The following is a 17508-nucleotide window of genomic DNA, read 5'->3' on the forward strand; positions in this document are numbered from 1 at the left end:
TGTGCCAGGCTTAGCCGTAACCATTAGCCATGTCCCCCGCCTCCTCCTCCCTTTCTTCTCCACAGAAGTGGCTGTGTGTTTTTGTCCTCTACAGCGTGAATGTTTTTGTTAAGGAGATGAGGGTTCAGGACCTGGCCATACCACCAGTCACATTCAATTTAACAGCACAGGGCCAGGGCACCTCCTCACACACAATGTGCGGGGGCTGCGTTCAACTCTTGAGGGTTATGTAATTTGGACAGAAGGTGAATTTTATTTTTATTTTTTTCACCACTATGCTAACACACAGTTAACTGGGAATATATCAGCGCATTGACAGAAGTTGTCATTTTGTAGGAATGAGTTACACTGAAGACTCGTGGGGTGGAATGGGGTTAAAGCCAGTATTACTCACTGGTGTATAAATGGAGTGGAACAATAACATAATTCCCCTTGGGCGTAATGTTTGCTTTGGAAAGGCAACCTTGTAGCGCTCCAAAAGTCCTAAATCCTATTACTCGCATTCCAATTGAATTTGACTCAAGGAGAAACATGTCTTTTCAGCAGAGGTAACAGCACCCAAAATAATATATTACTGAGTCTGTCTGCATAAAACATGAAAGCTTTGGGAAGAGTGAACATCTTCTTTCAAACTCACATTTCTTTTTTCTTTTCTCTCACTTGCAGATTGTGTGTACATTGAAAGTCGGCGGCCCAACACTCCCTACTTCATTTGTAGCATTCAGGATTTCAAGCTGGTGAGTACATTTCCACTTCCTGTCTGTCCTGTTTTATCTCCTTGTGTCCTAACACTGGGGTGAGGTTCACCACTAATCCGCCCACCCACCCCGTGTCGCTGAGCATATAGATGGAGAGTTGCACATATTTCTTACACTGTGGTAGTCCGATGAGGACTGACTACAAATCATAGGGAAATACGATATATAATCAGTTTGTATCAGGAAGTTCTTTTTAAAGAGTAATGTGGGGAAAAAATCCCTGTGACAATAAAGCTTGAATATTAACCACCTTTGCGATGCACTGGCAGTGTAATAATGCTTGTAATGGAAATAAAGATGTTTGTCGATGCTCTTAATTGATTTCATGAAGGAGACCATCACCCGTTTTTTTTTTAATTGATTTTTTTTACAGCCTAATGTGGCCAAATTGCCTCTTTTGCTGAATAAAGAAAGAAATTAGTTTTTAATTTGCCATTGAGAGGCTGATTCATCAGGCTCAGTCAGTTTAGTGAAGTGGTGCTTGTTTTCTCTGCAAAAGGACACCTAGAAGGCAGACAGACAGATGGATATTCCCACACTGCATTCTCTGTGTGTGTGTGTGTGTGTGTGTGTGTGTGTGTGTGCGTGCGTGCGTGCGCGCATTTGAGTTTACCTGACAGATCTCTTTATTTAGGTTGAGGAAAAAGGGTTTTACTTTATGGTTTGAGTAATGCAGTGAGATCATTTTGTACACTGTGGTCGACTCTAATGACACACTGAACAGCTTTACAAATCATTAATGTCTTACAGCTACCTGCAAGCCATTCCAATTATGTTTAAAAAAAATCAATATATGATCTTGAAGTGCTGTATTACCAAACTAGATGTTTTTTTACATTTCAAGTCATAATGGTTGGCTCCATGTGGGATTGTTCTCAGAAGTCCTTGCTTCCAAACAAGTGTTACTTTTGCCGGTCAAAAGTTCCCCAAATGCAAAGATCCCGGTGAGGCCTGAAATCAATTGTTTTTAATTCGTCCTTTGTCAAGTTTTCATCTGCCGTATGGGAATCGTTTATTTGCCAAGTACGTTGCACATACAAGGACATATATAAGGACAATATATGGCGCGCAGAACACATTTTGGGGCAGGCTATCAGGAATGTGCATTTAATGTGCAAAGGCTACTGGAATATGTAAGTGATGGGTCTATGATGCCAAATGAAGCGGCACCTGACCCTGCTGGGGCGAGCATTGCCTGTCTTTTAATAGATTGGTTGTCTAAGCAGAGTGCAGAAGGCTCGGTGAGAGGCGGCCAGGCCCCAGGGGGGCAAAGTAATGGCTGCCAACAGCTAGGGTGATGATGTGAGGTCAGCTCAGAGGCCACCCACAACACTTCTGGAAAAGGTGGACTAGTGTGTGTATATTTATATGTGTGTGTGTGTGTGTGCGTGTGCGCGCGCGTGTGTGTGTGTGTGTATGCATTTGAGGTGTGTGTGTTGGCACTTAAGTTTCATGTGTGAATACTTTTGTGTGTGAAGGGCAGTTGTTGTGTGAAGAAGGGGTTTTAAGGTGAGCTGGAGGCCTTGCAGAGGGAAGGACTGCCAGGCCCCACAGCAGCAGGGCTATAATCGGATTGCTGCTAGAGAGTGCTGAGGACCCCCTCCTCGTGCACACGCACACACACACACACACACACACACACACACACACACACACACACACACACACACACACACACACACACACACACACACACACACAAACCCACGCATCTGCACCTTGATTAAGAGTGCCAGAAGAGGTCTGGGGCAGACAGGGGTAATTGTCCAGGGAGGACGATAGAATACTGGCTCAATTGGCTGACCCCTCTCTCTCTTTTCACTCTTTCTAGCCCCCTCCCTCCCCCCCATCCATCTGTAATTAATGAACAGCCATCTGCATGCCTGTATGTGTTTGAGCAGACTGTACCCTTGTCCTCCGATGTTAAGACAACAAGTCCTGCTGTCCTGCTCTCTAAATATGTACAGCATTTTTCAAAGAGCTCACTTTGTCACCAGGCTACAAATCACAAAAGAGTGGCACTTTGCTATGGCCTCTTTTTACGAGACCAGCACTGAATCCTCTTTTAGGATGATAGCTGATTTAGGTTTTAATTGCACACATCGGTATAAAGTACCATCTACCCTGCCACCATGTTCTTAAAACTAGGGCACAGACTTCAGACGCTCATTCTGCTCTTTTGTCGGACATGATGGTCAGTGTAACCTCATGTCCTTCTCCTGCCACAATATATTGAAAAGGAGAAACAACTGGCAACTTGAGATTCATGTAAGTGCATCAGACGTCAATTCGTTCTCTTTATTTCCTATCCTCTCATCCCGCCTTGCCTCTGTCTCCGACCCCCACTTTTTCTTGCCGCACAAATTATCGATCCACCCCCTTCTGTGTGGGGGAACAGGGCTTTGGAGGCACAGCAGAGGGGGAGGAAATTTCATTGGTCCTGAACCAAACAACCTCATCAATATTGCCCGTCTCGCACCCTTCTTCTTCTTCCTGTCTCTCTCTCTCTCTCCTCCCTCAGTCCTTAGGTTGTAACGGTCTCACTCGTGTACTTTATCTAATGACCTGTGAATCCAATTAGCGCTGTATAGAAATCCTGAATGCAACTATCAATCTTTCCTGCGTGGGGATGAACCAGAATTGAAGTCTGCCTCTCCGTGTCTCTATATCTTGTTTCTATAATCTGTGATTCTGTGAGTAGTCATGTTGCATGTGTGTGTGCTTCCTTGATGCTTATGTACACACAGTGCAGTCATTCATTAATAAGCCATGCAAAAAAAAAAAATCCATTCTACAGCATTATTGGGGTCAATTTGAATATTTAGTTTCCCTCGTTTGTTTACTCAACAATAGTGGCCACTGTAACCTCTGTGACATATTGATCCAGTCCTATGGATTTCAGTCTCCTGCCTTCCCCCTAAAATGTCTGCCTAGATACAGAGGTGACCAGTAGGAGGCCATTTTAACCGTTAGAGGTATTAAACCAAATCAGGGATGGAAGCAAATCATTGAAATGCAGCCAGTTAATTACCAATTCTCTTTCATGCCCATGTTTAAATTGTTACAACATTAATTACATACATTACATATTTAAAGCATTAAAACAAAGGCACTACAAGGGAAATACTGTATTTGATAGAACAATTCAACATCAAAGGTACATTTAAGTGAAGTAAGGACTACAATTGCAGCCAAAAGCACACAAAACTAGTCAACAAAATGGGTTTTACGGTGTATTTAAGAAAATCCTGTCTTTTCTTCCTTCTGATGTAATCAATTAGGTCAATTATGGGCCAACAATCCTCCAGAGTGTTTTCCCACAAGGGCTAGTTTCAGTTTACACCCGGTGCCATGACCTTGTAATTTGTTTACAATCTATATTTGATGAGAGTAATGCAGTGAGCCTGCTGACCGTGTGAGTGAGCTGGTGAGAGCTTGTGTATACATGGTATGTTTGTCATTATGTTGACATGCAACTTTTGTGATGAACATGCATACATATCTGCATCAACACTACACACTCTGTGATCTGCCTGTTGTTTTGAGAGGAGAACCAATAAGCCACCTGACATCTGCAGCCATATCTGCCCATTGACCCTGGCTTCACCAATCCATCCTGTTTTTCTTACCTAGATTGTCTCCTCAGTCTCCATTTCTCTCCCTCTCACTCTCATCTGTCTGCTTCTACACTTCATCCCCCACTCATCCCCACTCCTCTTTATCTGCTGTCACTCACCTCCCTCCCTCGCTCCTCCCATCCCATGTTCTAGTCATTGTGTCCATGTCCTCGACGCTCATTGACCCCCCCTGCCTCCCTCTCTGCTTGTATCTAACCTCATTTGCTGTTATTGGCCAAGTCAGCTGTGTTCCAGCCTCCCTCCCTTCCTTCCCTACATCTCTCTCTCTTACTCCCTCTGCTTTCTCCCAGCATCGCTGTCTCTCTCCCTCTTTCGCTAATGGAGTGATTGCAGCGTTTCTCCCTCTGGGAACGCAGGATTGAGGATCCCAGTACGCCGACACACACACACACACACACACACACACACGCGCGCACACACGCACACGCACAGTCTCTCTGTCACACACATTGTCTCTCTGCCACACACATCTCTGGATCTCCCTGCTTATGGACATTTAATTAGATGCCATGTACAATGCAATTATCGTGCCAGGAGTCCAGCTCATATGTTGCAGGCCTGATCAGCTTAAAAGGGTTAGGGATTTTCTTTGTCATATAATCAGTCGGCCGTTGGGTGTGTGTGTGTGCGTGTGCGCGTGTGTGTGTACTGTATCCAGTCCTTATCACTTTGTGTCCCTCATATTGGCATCAGTTTAAATCACAGTGTATGGTAATGACCATCTCACGGTTTAGCGTGCCCCGTTTGCTCTGAGATGTGTGCAAGTAATTCTGTGATGGGTTTTGCATTCGCACTTGAAAACATCCTCTGATAGTGTGTTTGTTTGGGCTCACATTAACTCTCTGAGCTGGGAACTTTCAAATTTACGCAAAAATAATAAATAAGCTTCCCAAAAGAAAAGTGTCAGCTGCATTTATTTGTTAAAAGATGAATCTCATCTGCAATTAAGATTTTGTTACATGCATTCCAGATGCTCACCCAGTCGTGTACACTTAGCTACATTTAGAAACTATTTGACACAATCTCTGTGTGACGGGTGAACCTTTCTGGTGTTTTTGTGAAAAGATATCAATTAATGTATGTTTTAAAACGTATTGAACCGATTAATGGAAAATCCAAAACTCTTAATTAGCAGATAGCTTGGAAATTAATGATTTAAAACCAGTTTTCTCCATTTTCACTGAACATTGAAACATGGCACAAATATTTTTAGACTATAATAGAATTTGCTGTTATGTTTTAATGATGCATAAAAACTGCACCAAAAAAAACGTTTTCTATTTAATTAAATGCAATCCAGATTTAAAACCATGGTGCAAGATTAAAATCCCATGCCGTTCATATTATGTTATAAACATACTTTTTTAACTTGATGGGATCAACTTAAAAGATCACAATAACAAGTAATGTATTATTATGTATTATTATGAACATCCAGTTCTCCATCTGTAACCAGATCGTAGTCACTGTCCATGTGTAATTCCTTGTGTATTATAATGGATGATTGTGTTGGAAGGATATAACAGCAGAGCTTTCCCTGTAGTCATGTGTACACCTACACAACACACACACCAAATGTTATTAGCCTCCTAGACAACTGCTTCTTGATGCCTTTAGCTGGTGCTTATCATACAACCCTTTAAAAATGCCTCCTATTCAAAGCCCATGATTAAAAATGTTTGATGAAGATGCAAATATATGTGCATAAATATGGATGCTCAACATGAGCGGTTATTAGGTTTTCTGTGGACCTTGAGTACAGTCCTAATGGAATCCAAAGTGCTGAGAATTAGCTTAACAATGAGATCCACTAGCTAATTAGCTTGCAGCTAGCTGCTCTGTGCAAAACATATCACTTAATGTCCAATGTGGCATTGGTAAGGGGAGTTCCCTTCTGAGCCTTCCTCAGAGTTCTCCCTTTATGTAAAGCTGCAGTCACAATGTGCGCCGTGATGCATGCAGCAGCGAGTCAATGAAAGAAGAAATGTCAGCTTGTAATGCACAGCCTGTGTGTTTCTTTCACCGAAACGTCTCTCATTGGCGCTGAGCCATCGGGATGATAGGAGAAGGTTGACTAGACAGGCATCACTTGTCTCTTGTCACTGCCTAGAAGGCTGAGTTCCTTCTTTTTATCTTCCCACTTCTCCCTTCACGACCACCCTCCACCCCGCCCCCATTGAACATTTTGAAATGCAATTATGGATCAGTGAGCACTGCCATCAGTCGCACTTCTTGTTAATATTTATCGAGTAGAGCAGCAGCCGCTGCCATCTCTTGAGAGAGGGGCGCTACCCTCATTAGGGGCAATTTTGTGTGTGTGTGTATGTGTGTGTGATCCTCAGCTCTTCCTTTCATTCCACGGTCCACTCTGCTGCTTTAAGCGATCGGGTACATTTTACAGACGTGAACATGTGGAGGTGCAAGCCTTTCACAATTGTGTGTGGGGCTGTCTTAAGTGTCTGTTTCTGTGAGGAAGCAGCTTTTGACAAGGGCATCTATGGACATGGCCGGCCAGCCGAGCCTGCTGCAAGCTGTTTGATTGAAGCATTCTGCCTGTAATGTTCCCCATTGAGTCGCAGCCTTTAAGCAATAGAGCCACAGCGGAGCAGCTACTAAACCCTCAATGGCTGTTCTTTGTCACTCACCTACAAAAGGAAAACAGACCAGAAAATTGTTGCTTATTTTATACTTCCTCAATGTGGTCGTCTGGAGCAGGTTAACACGAGGAGTGGAATCATTTTATTCAATCTGAACAAACCAAATCATGTTCACATTACCTCCATTTATTTGACAAATAGCCCCCTCGCTCCCCTCCCCTCACAGTTGGTTGTGAGCAGACACTGTGAGCAAAAGATTTTTTACTGCTGCTTTGCCAGTATCAGGTGACTTTCCCCATTACGACCGTGTTGATTAATGCTCCCCTCCCATTCCCTCCCTTTTTTTTTTACTGCTACAGCACACTTGAATTTTCATTGAGGTAAAGCTATTAATGCCATTCTTTGTGGTAACATTAGGTCATTTAGCTGAGGTGTTGGGGTCACTAGCTGCTGCAGCTGCTGTTTCTATGCAAGTATGTTCTTAAGCCGACACAATCTACGAGACTGACAAGTGCTAGTCCTCCTCCGGTGTCAGTTTTCAGGCTCTGTGCATTTCTGGAATCGGATGGATACGGGCACGCATCTCTCAAACAGCTACACAGCTCTGTCTCTCTTTGGGGAGGCAGGTATGATTGATTGTCCACGAGAGCGCAGTGAGGAATAAATAAAGCAATACAAAATGGCAAGGTTGAGATAACAACATAGTTCAGACTCGGTGAGAGCAGGAGGCTGTATTCAGCTCTGCTTGTGGGTATAAAACCAAATCTACCCAACCCTCCCCCCTGGCTCCTCGCCTCTATTCTCCACCGTATCCCCCTCTTTTCATCTTTTTGGACAGATAACACTTCTTACTCTCACCCTCACTGCCCTCCCTGTGCATTAGCTAAATGCTGCTATGGAAACTATTTGCTCAGCCAATAGGACGGTCTCTTCCTCTAGGATAGAAGATGGGAGGGGAGTGTAGAGACAGACTGAAATCAAAATGGTGTGTGTGTGTGTGTGTGTGTGTGTGTGTGTGTGTGTGTGTGTGTGTTTTTACGAGTGCTGATTACCTTCCCAGACTTAGAGGGTGCCGCCTCTGGATAGTGGGGGTTGGTAGGGCTGAAGGGCCAGGCTAGCAGCTATAGCATTTTCATAAGACTCTTTAAAAGCTCAATCAATAGCCACCTCGTTGACCCACTACTGCTAAATTATTCAGCAGAGAAGCCTTTTGCCCACTCTTTCCCATTGGATTTTCATTAGTTGAGTTTTCTTTCACCGGCCTGGATGCATCTCTCACACACACACAGATGCATGCAAATTTGTCAAGTCATTTTTCTGTGACAGATGACATTTGGGTCTTGCATATATATCCAAGTGCTAATCCCCCCCCCCCACCCTGTTGCTGAGTTGTTGAAATATTCAGTGGCTCCTCAGACACTTTTTCTTTTTCATTCTGGCACATCACAAGTGAAAATGTCTCCTCTGATGTCTTCACTAACATCTGAAGCAAAATCACCGCGCTCCGCCGTGGAGCATTACATTTTATCTTTAAAGCAGAAGAACAAACAGGCAGTGCCGTCTTCCTTGGCACCAGCGTTGATGAGAAAGTGGGGAAACAAAGACGTCCAGAAAAGCAGGTATATTTGAAGCTCTCAAAACCTCAGGACTCCCAACCTGGCCGTTGTATATGAAAATACTGATAGGGGCTTTTAAAGTACCTGACCAGGTCTTGCTTTGAAATGAAAGCAGGCAACTCCTCCATAGGGGGCTGCTCACTAAATTAGAGGTTGAAATGTCCTTTGAAGTACGCGAATGCTCATAGTGTCGAACAATCACTGAGGCTCGATGGTTTCCACGGTAGATACAATAGAATTGCACATGAGCCCCTTCAACACGTGTGCACGTGTGTACGTGTGTGTGCTGTCCTGGAATGCGAAACTAAGCGGAGGAGATCCACGTAGTGTCAAAAGCCAGGTATATTTTTTTATGTTGGCATGGACGACAGTATATTTATTTTATAGTATTTCATTTATATATTTATATTATTTGGTTGTAGCCCTACATATTAGCAAAATAGTTTTTATTGGCAATTGCTGTAATTTATGTGATGTGATGATATCACATTTTGTCAACTTGTTTGTTGGCCTGTTCATTTTGGTGACATTATTTCTGTAGTGCAGCTCTAGTCGGCAGACAAACCGTAATGTCAAAGCCACACACACACACACACACACACACACACACACACACACACACACACACACACACACACACACACACACACACACACACACACACACACATACATCTGTCGTCAGTTTGGAAGTTCTTCAACTTGCAATTAGACAGAGCTGCACGTCCAAAATAAGCACTGGAAGAACAACCTTAAAAACTTGAGGAACAACTAACTTAATTAGACATTTATTATGTTGTAATTCATTTCCATGCATGCAGCCCAGAGTAATTACAGTGCCCAGTCTCTTCCTAGCACAGTCCTGCATATAACAGAGCTAAGTTAATTTATTTATAACACTATCAAGATGTGTCCAGATGTAATCTTGTAAGTTAAAAAAAATAAATAAAAGTGAGAAGTTTTTTTTACTCAAAGCAAGTAATTGATAAAAATACAATCCGTTATTTCCTAATCATTTAAATTATGTGTTTTTATGCAAATAACCACTCTAGATGACAATGACAAAGTAAAAAGATCACATTAAAAAAACAAAAACGTTGACACTGACTTTGGGGCCGTTTGAAATCATTTTCGGGACAGCTCTGGGATGATAGTAAAAAACACTTAGAAGCATTGTATTCAGAGCAGAGTCTCTGCCAGGCCACCCAGCACTGAGTGTAGTAACCAGACACTAAACACATTTGCGTGGATTGGTCAAGCTTTAATTGGCTTGGCCTCTGCTTTGAAAATGGACGGCTAATTTTACCCCACCTCCTCGTCCTCTCCCACTTTGCATTTCCACTTCCCCCCTGCTGTTATTTTTCTCCTTTCCACCCTTCAATATTCCCCGCTCTCTCAGCTTAAGTGGGTATCTGGCGTGCTTTGCCAATGGTTCGCAGCTCAGCTCAGTGTAATTTCCACCTTGTCCAATGTGTGACATGCCAATAAAAAAAAGAATGAGAGAGCGAGAGAGAAGAGGAGAAGGAGGAGGGGCAGGAGAGTACCGCTGTGGAAGTGGAGATTTACAGTAGTATCGAGTTCACACGCTTCTACCAGGGCCCCTTTTTCTCCGTTAGGGAACACATGGTGCAGATTAACTCTCACCAGTCGAGAGAGCGCGGGGAGGAAGGAAAAGAGAGAAGAAGGGCAAGGACATCGGTCAGAGAGAGGAGCAGACACAAGAGGAGGAAATTTCAGGCATTGCTGTGAGGTCTGAGGAATGTCGACACGTTGTACCTCGGAGCCCGCTGCCTCACACAGCCCTTAAAACAACAGCAACATCACCACAGGCTGCCACCCCCAGCAGCTCCCTCGCAGCAGCACTGCAATCTCGCACAGACCGTCTGACTTTGTGTGTGTGTGTGTGTGTGTGTGTGTGTGTGTGTGTGTGTGTGTGTGTGTGTGTGTGTGTGTGTGTGTGTGTGTGTGTGTGTACTACAGCCTGACTCACCGCTAGCTTTATCTGTTCTCCATCTTTGAACGCTTGTTGATCTAATGCAACGCAACTGGCTCACATATGCTCACACTTTGATCATGAAAGGGGAATGTCACTCTGTTTAAGAGCTCTCAGATGCCATTGCTCTCGCACAATGCCGTCCAGTCAGTATATATGAACAAGAAAACCGTCTCCGACACCTAGAAACCAAAGGCCAAGAGTCTTATCAGTCGTGTAATCAAGACACTGGAGAGGCCTTATAACCAACGAATGGGAAGCTTGAGGGGCTCACAGTTCTAGTTTTTACGGTTAAATCAGGATGCTTTTTGTAGATTTGTAAAATCCTCTGAACCATAAAATGCTCCAATATCCGCAAAGATTTACTCAGCGCAGCCAGCACAGCCTCGCCTTAAGTACCGGTAGTACAAAAGGTATCTCTGTTACTGCAGTAAAAATATGTACAATTTGCAAAGGAGGACAGACAGGTTTTCTAGATTTGTATCAATGACAAATTTAGACTTTATTTTTTTCCCTCGGACACAAGAGGAGGATTGTGTGCTTTGTGTTCAGTGCGTCACATTTCCGCCTGCAGTGGCTGTGACTGGTGTTGCGTGTGCTTTGATGGGCCAGTCTAAATTGTGTTTGCCTGTCTGTCACCGCCAATGGATCACATGGGCAGAGGGAACCACAGCTGGGGGGGCCTGGAGACGCTTCACCACACATGCACACACACTTCATTTATTCTGCACATAGGTGTTTGTGCATTTTCGGGACTTTAAACCACACACAAAAACATTACACACTTCATTATTCTTGCGCTGTGTAACCCCCAAGTCCCCAGTTGTGCTTACCACAAAACCATCCACTCCAAACCTCATAATTCTCTTCCATCTCCTCAAGTCGTCTGCCGTTTCGCAGCACATAGCTCAACCCCCATCTCCGTCCCTCTCAGCCCCAATTCGTTCACGAACATCATCTCTACGGAGATTTCATGCTACTACCAGTTGATTTGATTGTTGCCTCAATCTTAAACAGTACACTATGAAGCAGCATAAACACTATCTGTGTTAGTAAAGACATTTCCTGGCATCAAAGGGCTGAGCTGTGCTATCCCCTCAGTAGCTGTATTCATTTCTGCTCCCGCCACGCTCAAACGCTCTTTGTTCTTCTCTTTATAGGAATGTACTTAACAGTTTGGCAGTGTTGTGTTTGTGAACAGAGGCCCCTTTGTTGCAGCAGGCAGTTAACACTTGTGCACAGAGCAGAGGGAGGAAAGTATGCGTTATTAAGCCTACTGTTAAATTAGCCTAAGCACTATCTTAATGAAATGATTAAAAAAAAAACAGACCTCCCCTAAGTCCCCTTTTTTTTTTTTTTTTTTTTTTTTTACAAATCCCCATGTTTTTTTATCAAGTGACTTCTCCTCTATCCCTATGGCCTACTGTTGTTAAGGCAAGCTGCTGCTGAGCACAGCCATCTATATTTGGAGCTTTGTGATATGTGCTGCGTAATTTCATCTTCTTACTCGCTCTGGAGCTAATTGAAATAATCAGAGCATTTTTATTCCAGATGGTACTTGCTGAGTGTTTATGGTAGGACTAACACAGTCCGCTATATAGACTTTCACTGCAGCATCACGGCAAGCTAACCTTGGGCTATTGAGTTTAACAGCCCATTTATAGATCGCCATAATGCCCTCCCCATTTGAGGGTGAATAACTCTTTTATAGGCTCCCATCATTTGCTCTTTTCATATCTTACGGCATTCTTCACCGCACTATTTCTCTTCGACTTCTCCGTTCTTCCTCTCCTCTACTGTCTGGACCTTGTGATGAATCTTATGCCTCAAGGCATTGTGGGATGGTGGGGCTGATTTGGGCCTATTACTGATGGTTGCCCAGCACGTGGGCATGTCCGTATCGGTTCACACATCGGCTAGAAAGGACAGTGGGAAAAAAACCTAACAATTCCCACCGTCTCCTACCTTCACCCTCTCTTCTCCAGGTGAAATGGAATGATTTAATGTCGGATTTGGTAATGCAGTTGCGGATGAGTGTGAGAGGCTTACTCCATCAGCAAGTCGAGGGATGTTGGAAGTGATTGAGACCCCCGTCTGTGTAGGTGTGCTCCCAGTATAGACGGTGACCTCTCGTCCTCTCCTCCCTGCAGAGCCGAGATACACACATTTACTCAAAACGCACAGCCCGTTTCTTCCTTGTGTATGCCGCAGTGGAACTTGTGCTTGCACTCCTCTAGCTGTAGACCTGTGACAGGACCTGTAGGGGACTGATGGAGCTCGCTGTTAACAGATGGCTGACTGTCTCGTGAAGTACTTTTTGGCCCAAAACATCATCTCTAAAGATGCCTCCCTGGATCATTAGAGGGTCTTTTAGATGGGCTTACTCTGAGTGATAATGAGACATAATGTTATTTATGTGTCAAAGCACGGCTTTAGCTTCTTTGATGCTGCTAATGGAGTGTTTCATGTAGGTTAATTTAAGACTTTCTGTTTATCTTATCGCACAACTGAAATAAAGTCACTTTGAGCCTTTGAGAGGTTATGTTGCAGTGCAATACAAATACTAATTCAAACAGTGAAAGGTACAGAGGGAGAATATTGATTACTACTATTGATCCCCCTCACACTGTCCTTGCTCTCACCCCTTGCCTTTGTTTGGGGCTGTTAACATTTCACATGTTGTAGAACCCTTTTTATCAACATTCACATCCAGTCCACCTCAGCATTACGCCTAAAGGCAGAGATATTGGTTCGTAAGAGAGTCAATATAACAGCCTTGCTCTTGTGTGGATGGCGGTTTGTGACTCCTGCTTAACTCGGGACAAAGCGTCAACTGGCCATAATTAGGTGCAAACTGTTTGCTGCACACTAAAATGACATTTAAATGCCAAATGGCATTGAGGGTGTGAGCCCTAGTTTACTCATCGGCAAGGGCTCCCCATCCAAAACCTTTAGCACTCCAGCTATTGTCAGCACAGGTGCTGCCTTCTGGTAAACAGGAGAGGGTATGTATTTAACGTATTAATGTGCAAGTGTGTGCTGCTCGCACCTTTTAGTCAAGCTCAGCTTTTGGTGTGAAAGTCTGTTGCTATTCACTCACCTAAGAGATCTTTTGTTTTTCCTACAACTGTATACAGCTGATGTTGGCTCTTTTGAAAAAGTCTTATGTTTATGTAGCACTGACACCCACTCTATGCTGTTTCATATAACTGCTCCGGCTTTAGTGGGCTAGCTGCTGGTCTAGTGCTTGTGAGCTCCGCAGGCCCTTATAAGGAGTGTGCACCAGCTCTGTGTGGTTCTGCACAGAATCACAAGGTGTCTGGAGCCCACCTGTCAAGCCCCGCCAGAGCCACCTTTAACACCAGCCTGACAAAACCCACCAGAGCACAGCCAACTGTATGCCAGCCTGCTGATGTGCTATTCTAACATGCTATAACACAAATATTTATGATGGTAATACGTCATGCTAAGCTTACAGTCATTGGTTGCCTTGAATGAAAAGAAGCAGTGTTTTCTCAGAGCTGGTGCAGCAGCCACTGAGCTTTATAGCCTTTAAAGTAAAGCAAGGCTACACCTCCACACACCCCTACCAAAGGGGTGTGTGTGTGTGTGTGTGTGTGTGTGTGTGCAGGGTGTTTAATCACTGCTAGCTGGTGGGCTCAGAGGGAGAGGTAGAATCAATGCAGTGGGCTATGAAGAGAGGAGAGAGAAAGGGAGGGAGGAGGCTGATCAATATCATAGCAGCAGGGTGGGGTAATATCCACTTCATGCAGCGCTGCCACGAGCAGGGAGGATTGTGGGAGTGAAGCAGGGGACTCAGAGGAGAAGAGAAGAAGAGAGGGAGGGGCAACGGTAAAAAAATGCAAATCTTTGTGGCGCCGGTAAACAAGAGGCTTTGTGTCAATCACCAGATGAAGTGGCACATTTAGCATTCTCCTCTCTCCCTCAACCATTGCAACACTGCTGGGGATTGTTTGCTCGGCAGCCGCCGCCCATTGGTCCAGGCCGGTGACGGGGCGTGGCTATAGGGTAATAATGTATGGGCTGCCATGGCAATGATACCCACCTTTTAAGAGAGTCATCAATAACCCCGCCCTGTTGTATTCCACAGGCTGTTAGTCAATGTCCGCTGGATCATTCCATCATCAGCCTATCATATCACTCTCCACACACAATCTATTACAAGCATCCATTCTGTTACAAAGGGCCAACTGTAAGAACACCTAATCACCCTCCACCCACGGACAGGTGGATGTCAATCACACCGCCACAATAGAAGAAGGAAGCCGAGAATCGGCCAACAAAACAGGCTGAAAACAGAGTAGCTTCACAAACCAGCTATAGCACGTAAAGCTCTCTCTTTATGCCACCAGTGCTTTGTCGTTTGAGGTTGTGTACGCGGTTCCAAATCTCATGCTGATGCTGATTGCATGGTATGGGGAACTGTGTCTCCTTTCTGCTTGATTTAACTTCAAAGCCCTGACTGGGCTGAGCCGTGCAAGCTTTTGCGTTGCCGTTTAGCGCAGGGAGACAGGATGTGATGGCAGACAACTGAACTGTACACTGTAAGCGGACACTTCCTCTGTGGTCGGTAGGAAGTCCCAGCCAAACCATATGGTCACACTGGGATGCACAGATCATCTGTGTGTGTGTGTGTGTGTGTGTGTGTGTGTGTGTGTGTGTGTGTGTGTGTGTGTGTGTGTGTGTATATATATGTATGTATGTATGTATGTATGTATATGTGTGTGTGTGTGTGTGTGGTTGCATTCCTTCATTTTCGTCTGAGTGGCTTTCTGAATGTGTTTGTGCATTTATTCCACTGTTCCTGTGTATAGCATCTCACCCTGAACATGCTGTTGCAGCTAATTACGTTGACCCGGCCTCTTATCTGACACGGCGTACAGACATTTTTAAAGACAGTGGTGTATGTGTCACCTTTCAGTGGTGGCGGCAGGGGCAAGTGAAGGGTGAAAGTGAAGCAAACGGTGACTTGCAGAGAAGAAAGCACCGTTTCAGACACAGCAGTGACCTCGCTGTCTTTTCTTTCTTTTTTTGTCTGTCCCTCCTTCTCTCTCTCACTGCGGGTAAACAGTCATCCCCCTCTCCTCCCTGACAGAGTGAGCTGAGGCAAGTAATTTCCCCGTCTACAGCAAAATCCTTTACCTCCCCTGCCCAGCCCTGGATGCTGCTGCACAAAGCAAATGCAGTCCGAGCCTATGTGTGTGTCTGTGTGCGTGCGCACGCATGCGTGCATGTTCAAAGTATGCCTTTTGATTTACAGGCACACACACGGATGACTGGGCGGAGAAGGCTTTGATGTGCCTCAGTTGCAGAGAGTAGAGATGTTGGTGTGTTGTTCAACCTCTTTGTCTCTGTGTCTCTCTCTCGGTGGCGCTGTGTGTGTGTGTGTGTGTGTGTGTGTGTGTGTCTGAACGATAACCAATGTGTTTGACACAAGCTCATAGTGACACCCATGTTTTCCCCCTGTTCAGCATGTTTACTTAACCATGTGTATTTTATTATGTTGCAGTTTTGGAAGTGAGCGGCATATAAATTGCAAAGTGCTGCCGTTTCAATTAGCAGCGATTCAAAATCAAGACATCCTATTTTTTATTTGTCACCTATTTGATGTGATATTTTGTCAGCTAAGTGTTCTCTTGGTGTCTTGTCAATATTGTAAACAAAACGAAGAATACCGAATTTAGAAAGGAAAGGTTATAATGGATCAATTTTGCATTTCCATCTTCACTCTGTTACCTTCACGCTGCAAATGAATTAATGACATGCAATAATACAATCCATCATATTATATTATGGAGGATATCAGCAGGTCCCTAAAATCTCGACAGAATGCGTGCAAAAGCATCTAAAGGTCTATTGTTCCTCATGGCAATAGCAGTTGTGTTCACAGCATGTGTGTTCAGTTAATGCAACCAGGGTGTGCATGGCGTTTCATTGTTTCTGCCTTACTAAAATTAATAATTTATACATTCCCACACCTTTTTATCTTGGTCTTACACCACCCATTTCTAGTTTCAGAACATTTATCAGTTATATCTAATTAAAACACAGTGGCTTGCATTTGTATTGTTTTGTAGTTTTGATTATTTACTTAGTTTATTTTATTTATTTATTTTTTACCTCATTAGCTCATCATTACCATACACCTAAAAAAAAAGCTAAACAAAAGGCAAAACATCCCTCGACTTTTATGCACTGGCAACTGTAAAGCCTCTAGTGGTGAGTTAATTGCGTAGGAGAAATACATGAACATTTCAATCAATGATACCTCTCAGAGACGTAAACAATTCCACTCTAACCATCATTTTAATAATATCTAGGATTGAACTATAGAAGAAAAATGTTCAGAACATTCTGTTTCACTGGGACTTTAATTTCAGGTCAGATTAGGCATATTTCAAGTGAAACGGCCTCCATATTAATGTAACAATATGGTGGCTGTTATAACCGGTCTAGACTGGGAGTCATGCAGTACAACTCCTTCTGGGCCAGCCTTGTTATTGCAGCTGTGTCTACAATACATCTCTTGTTGCGGCACAGCAGGAGGCTGCTTAAAGCTTCGTGTGTGTGTGTGTGTGTGTGTGTGTGTGTGTGTGTGTGTGTGTGTGTGTGTGTGTGTGTGTGTGTGTGTGTACGCACGCACACGTGTTATAATCATATAGATAGCAGGCTACAGTTGCTGTGAGTAGCTGTAACTGTATTTGGTGGAAGGCGTGTAACTTCTTTAAATCTTTTGTTCACCACACACATCTACCACATTTGCATCCACACTGATATATCATCAGACACATTGGTAGGTAATTTGCATGTGATTATTTGCATATTGTACAAAGCAAGCGTGCCTGACAGACCACCCACTGCTCAGCTAGTGCGGCATCTGGCTGAT

The 17508-nt window shown here is 44.0% G+C and overlaps 1 protein-coding gene across 1 annotated transcript in view; it reads left to right on the top strand.

The window, feature by feature from the left end:
* The window catches only part of rerea (arginine-glutamic acid dipeptide (RE) repeats a), a gene marked incomplete at its 5' end in the record, with an annotated part of 70628 nt that overhangs the window by 8112 nt on the left and 45008 nt on the right, over positions 1-17508 (top strand). The window contains one exon of the mRNA XM_079226719.1: positions 667-737. Coding sequence (XP_079082845.1) covers positions 667-737 — 71 coding nt within the window. The remainder of the gene's footprint in view (positions 1-666; positions 738-17508) is intronic.

The sequence above is a fragment of the Taurulus bubalis genome (genome assembly GCF_910589615.1).
Source record: "Taurulus bubalis genome assembly, chromosome: 11".
NCBI classification, from domain to species: Eukaryota; Metazoa; Chordata; class Actinopteri; order Perciformes; family Cottidae; genus Taurulus; species Taurulus bubalis.